This window comes from Drosophila arizonae, chromosome 3 (assembly GCF_054131065.1).
Source record: "Drosophila arizonae isolate 15081-1271.41 chromosome 3, UAZ_ARI_1.0, whole genome shotgun sequence".
Lineage (NCBI taxonomy): Eukaryota > Metazoa > Arthropoda > Insecta > Diptera > Drosophilidae > Drosophila > Drosophila arizonae.
In genome coordinates this window covers 15,781,029-15,787,963 of record NC_142923.1, presented here as the reverse complement: position 1 = coordinate 15,787,963, position 6,935 = coordinate 15,781,029, and the positions used below count along the sequence as shown (strand labels likewise).

General features: G+C 41.1%; 2 protein-coding genes across 2 annotated transcripts; both read left to right on the top strand.

The window, feature by feature from the left end:
* The first annotated feature begins 381 nt into the window (after positions 1 to 381).
* Positions 382 to 6,137, top strand: x16 (x16 splicing factor). Its single transcript, XM_018002888.2, has 2 exons — positions 382 to 1,095; positions 5,278 to 6,137. The coding sequence occupies exons 1-2, from the start codon at positions 671 to 673 to the stop codon at positions 5,615 to 5,617; spliced, it is 765 nt and encodes a 254-aa protein (XP_017858377.1). The 5' UTR covers positions 382 to 670; the 3' UTR covers positions 5,618 to 6,137.
* On the top strand, positions 1,474 to 3,569 carry nop5 (nop5 ribonucleoprotein). Its single transcript, XM_089464055.1, has 2 exons — positions 1,474 to 2,910; positions 3,124 to 3,569. The coding sequence occupies exons 1-2, from the start codon at positions 1,640 to 1,642 to the stop codon at positions 3,416 to 3,418; spliced, it is 1,566 nt and encodes a 521-aa protein (XP_089320181.1). The 5' UTR covers positions 1,474 to 1,639; the 3' UTR covers positions 3,419 to 3,569.
* Positions 6,138 to 6,935: the final 798 nt, after the last annotated feature.

Below are 6,935 nucleotides of genomic sequence, written 5' to 3'. Positions count from 1 at the left end.
CAGAGCTCTCCCTCTCATTAATGTTAAGTAGTTAAACGTTTTAATTCTTTTGAATGGCCATTGAAACTGTTTACTGCCTGCAAGTTGTTCTTGTAGCCCTGACTTGTGTTAATATGGTAAACGTTCATTTAAGTCGTACCATATAATTTTAAACCTAAATTATCTATTATTGTTAATGAGAATATATATCGTATGTTATAAAATGTAAATTTAATAGCTTTAAAAATATCGGGAAAGAAGAAAGAATAACATTGACCGGCCTTAAAGTATCGATAGTGAAGAAATTCACCTCACTAGAAACAATTATATATAAGTATGGTCACACTAATTCTTCGCTAGTTCAATTATTGTTTACATTTTTTTTTGCTCCTCACAAAAAGGAACTTTTGAACTAGTGCTTCGTTTTGTGAACATCACTGTTTGGTTCACTCACCCAACCATTTTGCGAGTCGGCAAAAAGTTTTGTGCCGAAATAAATATAGTGCCTAAATAACAGAAAGTCACAGATATTTACATAAAGTGATGATAAGCAATCAAGATTTGGATTAACCGAATGTGTTTTTGACAAGGGCAACAAACACGAAAGTTTAGCACTCGAATCGATTTTTTCTGCGCTACACTGCGCTGCTTGCGATTTTCACAGCGCCCACCAACAAACCCAAGCTAGAAAATGTCGCGGCATCCTAGCGACCGGAAAGTGTATGTTGGCGATTTGGGCAATAACGCACGAAAGAACGATTTAGAGTATGTCTTTGGTGCCTATGGCAGTTTGCGCAGTGTTTGGATTGCACGAAATCCGCCAGGTTTCGCATTTGTTGAGTTCGAAAGTGCCCGAGATGCAGCTGACGCGGTGCGTGGCTTGGATGGACGTACGTTGTGTGGCCGCAGAGCTCGCGTAGAATTATCCACAGGAAAATACGCTCGTTCCGGTGCTGGTGGTGGTGGTGGCGGTGGAAGCGGAGGAGGTGGTGGCTTTGGAGGAGGACGTGACCGAGGAGGCGGCGGCGGTCGTAGCGACGATAAGTGCTATGAGTGCGGCATGCGTGGTCATTTTGCGCGCCATTGCCGCGAGCGGAAGGCTAGACAACGACGCAGGTTAGTGGACAATTTCATTCATAATTTTGTATTGTATACGTATACACACATACATACATATGTATATGCATGGACTCTGCATATCAAATTTAAAATTGTTTGAGCATGGTGAATTTCATGGTGGTGATTTAAAAAACAGTGCGTACACACTTTGATTTGGAAAAAGGCGCGCTTTATCGAATTGTGGTAACATGCTTTTCAATACTAATGTAACTGAAGTATTTTAATTTTAAACTAGTTATATAATGTGTAAAGTAAAGTGGTTACTATAAACACATTTTGTAAATGAAAATTGTTAAATTTATTCATAACTCTAGACAACACGCGTTTTGTATGATAACAGAAACTTATCGATAGTGTGTGTAGGTTGGCAATCGTAATATGTGCGGCAAGAGCAACACTGGGCGCGTGCAGACGCACGTGTTTGCATGCCTCATTTTGGATTTTTCTTTTACACGCGGCGTTAGACTAAAGAAGGTTAAGTTCGTGTTTGCTGCGCGACTAAAATAATTTTTAACTTAAATTATTGCACTGAAAGTGCAAAATGTTTGTATTATATGAAACGCCGGCGGGCTACGCAATTTTTAAACTGCTCGACGAAAAGAAACTCGAACAGGTCGATAATTTATACTTGGAATTTGAGACACCTGAAAAGGCGAACAAATTGCTGAAGTTGAAGCATTTTGAAAAGTTCAATGATACCACAGAAGCGCTTGCTGCGGCCACTGCGGCCGTAGAGGGCAAAGTATCAAAGCCACTAAAGAAGACACTGAAGAAGCTACTCGTCGACGATGTGCAGGCATCCCTCCTGGTTGCGGATGCCAAACTGGGCACAGCCATCAAGGATAAGCTGTCGGTTCAGTGTGTTTACAATACGGGCGTGCAAGAACTGATGCGTTGCATACGCCAGCAGGCGGATAGTCTCCTGGGTGGCCTGCCTAAGCGAGAAATGACAGCTATGGCGCTGGGTCTGGCCCATTCGCTCTCCCGTTACAAGCTGAAGTTCTCGCCGGACAAGATTGATACGATGATTGTGCAGGCGCAATGTTTGCTGGATGACCTGGACAAAGAACTTAACAATTATATGATGCGCGCCCGTGAATGGTATGGCTGGCACTTCCCAGAGCTGGGCAAACTGATAACCGACAATATTGCTTTTGTCAAGACGATCAAACTGGTGGGCACCAGGGACAATATGGCGACAGCCGACTTGTCTGACATACTGCCCGAAGATGTGGAGCAGCAGGTTAAAGAAGCAGCCGAAATTTCAATGGGCACTGAGATCAGCGATGAGGATGTGCTTAACATACAGTGTCTGTGTGACGAGATCATTTCCATCAACGACTATCGCATTCATCTCTATGACTACCTAAAGGCTCGCATGATGGCAATGGCGCCCAATCTGACGGTACTCGTTGGCGACACTGTTGGCGCCCGTCTTATTGCGCATGCTGGTTCGCTCATCAATCTAGCCAAGCATCCGTCGTCCACGGTTCAGATATTGGGTGCTGAAAAGGCGCTCTTCCGTGCCCTGAAAACAAAGAAAGATACGCCGAAATATGGTCTCATCTATCATGCACAACTGGTGGGTCAAGCTAGTCAGAAGAACAAGGGCAAGATGTCGCGTTCTCTGGCGGCGAAGGCGTCACTGGCCACACGAGTCGATGCATTCGGCGAGGAGGCGTCATTTGAGCTGGGAGCTACACACAAAGTCAAGCTGGAGTCGCGATTACGTCTGCTCGAGGAAGGAAATCTGCGGAAACTTTCCGGCACCGGCAAGGCAAGGGCAAAGTTCGAGAAATATCAGGCCAAGAGGTTAGTATATTCCCCGGATATTGCCATCAGTTTTGGCCAAGTTAAAGCTCTAAATGATGATCACAAAAGGTTTCGCAATTTGCTGAAATTCACAATGTAGAAAAACCTTGGCTGTCTGACTGAGTTTTTAACTTGTTCCAAGATTGTTGAGATGAGCAACTCTTAAAGCATTTGTTCGCATTTTTTGCTCACTTTACTCATTTGCCATTTTAGCGAGGTATTTACCTATCAGCCGGAGGCGGATAACACGTTGCATGTGAAGAAACGCAAACATTCAGAAATTGAAACACCCGTCAAGCAGGAGCCGCAGGCGGAGGAGGAGGAGGAGAAGCCAGCAACGCCTGCTGCTGCTGCTGATGGGACAGAAAGTAAATCTGAAAAGAAAAAGAAGAAGAAGAAGAAGCAAAAGGGCGAAGAAGCACCCGAAGCAACAGCTGAGGCGTCTCCAGCAGAAGCTGAAGAAGCAACGCCTGCAAAGAAGAAGAAGAAATCCAAACATCAGGAATAAGAAGCAACAATTCTGGTGCTTTGATATAGTGCTTAAGTACATATATAGTTTTTAGCAGTTAATCCATAGTTTTACAGCCAAGAATACACTTATTTGTTGTGTATCTACATTAGCAATAAAAATGTAATATGCAAGATAAATGAACAACAAACTGACTTTATTTTGTATTTAAACAAAATCAAATTTTATTTGCAGATGAAATTTACATTTTTTTTACTGAAATACTAATCTAACTAAAATTAATATAGCTATATAAATATCAAACTAAAATTTTGTTTAACAAATTTTGTTTAAATATTTGTATCTGCAATAGAGTATCATATACAATCAGCAATCGCCATCTATACAGATATCTTAATAAAACTACTGTAACGTAGTTTTTTTTAAAGCACAGTTTCCAATATATAAATATTCTTGCTTATATAGAATAGAGTTTATTAGAATATGATCCGATGGACTCCATTAGCTGCATTCATATAGCTCTTCTTCGTCCATCCATCCATATGTCTCTTGGCCTGGTTATTCAGCTCTCCTCCATTTGTCTGGAACACTATAGTTAAATTTATATAAGGAATGTTAGCTCTAAGGCCCATTGTAAGTGACGGAGCAGTTCGATTACGAGCAACAGATGACGATTAGTCATAAAAAAGTGTTTGAATACGCGTTCAAGCAGAAAATTTACATCAGTAGTTGGGTCTGCCAACGATGTCTTGCATCACTCGAGTCTGTGGATTTTGCGGTGAGGTCGATCGGCTGAAGCCCAATGGGGGCATTCGATATAAAAGCACCAGAGATGCTGAAAGATTGTGCTTAGTTGGACAGAATGAGGCGCCAGTTGAAGGTGTTGTTAGTTTTGGGGTTGTTGCTGACATTCGCAGCGGCCAAAAAGAAAGAGGCCGCCTCCTCCGAGGAGGAAGAGGGCGGCGAGAAGCATGAGAAGAAGAAATATGGCGATGAGGAGCACAAAGGCGAACATGGCCACAAGGAGCACAAAGAATGGGACGAGGAGGAGAAGAAACATCACGAGGAGGAGGATCATGAGCATCATCATGGTGACAAGGGTGAAAAGAAGAAGAAACACTATGATGAGAAGGACGAGTATGGAGAAAAGCATGAGCATGGAGCACACAAGAAGGGCGGCAAGCATCACGAGAAGAAGAAGCACAAGAAGGGTCACAAAGAGATGGAGTACCATAAAAAATTCAACAAGGACGAATACTACAAGGAGAAGAAGTTCTACGACGATGAGCACAAGGGCGGCCATCACAAGAAATACGGCAAGGAGCACAAGCATCACGAGGAGGATCATGGCGAGCAGAAGAAGGGCGAGAAGCACGAAAGTGGCAAGAAGAAGGGCCACAAAAAGAAAGAGGGTCACTACAAGAAGGGACACCACGACGAGGATCACAAGAAATATAAAAAGGAGCACAAATACGGCGACAGCTACGACGAGAAGGAGGAGCACGGCAAGAAGGGCGAAAAGAAACACGGTCACAAGCATCACAAGAAGGGTGGCAAAAAACATGGGTAAACAATGGCTCACATGCGATCTACACTGTATCTAGCTTGTGTTTGTTTAAAGATGATAATAAATTTTATGAAATTTATATGTAAATCTTGTGAAAGTTTTGCTAATGTGGTGCTGGTTGGGATCGGAATAAATTTGATAAGGATTTGTTTTAGCTATGATATGATCAGGACTATATATACTTTATGTGGTCTGCCATGTTTTATCTGACTGTTAGAGGCATTTTGAAATAAATATTCGCTAGCTCCAATTATTTATATTATATTCAAACAATTAAAAGTATGTTGTAAAGGTAATTTCAATTCCTCTTTGACTTTAATTTTCATTGCAGAAGCAACTCTATGAGCAGATCTCGCAGCACATCGAGACGCCGTCGCACTCGCTCGAAGTCGGGAACTCGTTCACGCAGCCGTTCAGCTGGTTCGGGTGGCCGTCGCTCTGGACGCTCCCGTGAGAATGGTCGCGATGAGAACGGTTCGGTATCACGTTATAGTGACCAGGATCGGAATGGCAGCGGAGTGGTGGACTCGCCGCCGCCAGTAAAGCGGCGATACGATGATGATGACGACGACAGAGATCGAGGTTCGCGATCGCCATCACCGCCGCGTCGCGGTTCGCCGTCGCGCCGCCGCGGCGATTCCTCAGTATCGCGTTCCATGTCCAGGGACTAGCGTTGCAAGGAACCTGATTTTGGCCATTTACAATAGGGCTCAACCTGCTGCTCCTTTCATTCCTTCAACCAAACACAAAAATATTAAAAGAAGAAAATCACAAAAAAAAAAAAAAAAATTAAAAAAAAACACCCCAAAAATTTACAATTACCTATCTGTTCGTCAGGCAGTCAATCATTTTAGTTGCCCACATTCTTAGCTTAGAATATAATCTATAGACTAATATACACCAGAATTAAGCATATACTCTCTTTTTCACCCTCCAACTTTCTCTATTTTTTCCACTTTAACAGAATGCCAGGTAGAACAATTTTTTTCATGCCCGTTGAAACGCTCATCGAACAAACAAATCAAATTTACAGATCGAAACAGTTTTAGTATCATCGATCTAGTCATTCACCTCATTATTAATGAAAATCTTTTGCTTTTCATAGATACATACAAACATACATAAATACATGCAAACATATATAGAAACATATATCAGGCTAAGAATGTTTTTGTATTCGAAAACGAGAAATCACGTAATTAAATTAAAGTGGCAGCTTAAATTTGTAGGAATATATGAAAATCAATCAATAAATCGTTTCGGACAATTGAAATTCTATCCTCATGTCAATTTTATGATATAAACTTATCAGATTGATCGAACGAACCCTTTTAACCTTGAATGCCAGACAGACCCAATGCCCGAATGATATTCTCACTTCAAGTTTGTAAGGTGTTTTTAAATATTCATTAAATTAAGCAAAATTATTGCAAACCAATTCAGATTTCTCATACATTACGTCATAGTTAAGTATTATAATAATAATGTATGATTTTTTTGAAATGCGCATCTTGTATGTAACAGGTGCGTATAGAACCTACAATACATTAATATTCAATCAATAAATCAAATGCCAAAAAATTTGGCTTCGTTTTATTTTCAATTATACGGGCGGGAAACGCAAAATGTATTAAAAGACGAATTGATTGACGCTTTTAAATGAAAAATAATATAACATTAAAATATAACCATTAACATGTTAATTTAGGATCCTTCATAATTGCGTATGAGCTGAAATAGCAATGAGCGCCTCTCCAATATATATTTAGAATCCCTGTTATCGGATATTTTTCCTGGCAAGAATGGAACCTTATCTTAAGCCTTGAATAAGTAAGGTCGCCACGAGAGCGACTTGCACTACGACTAAAAGCCAGACTAAAATGGATGATCCAAAGCCTTAGTATAAAGCTTTTAGTATACTTGCGCTACTTTTTTTTTTTAACGTTTCTCCAATTCAATGATTTGTGATTTCTCCTCGAATATACCTCA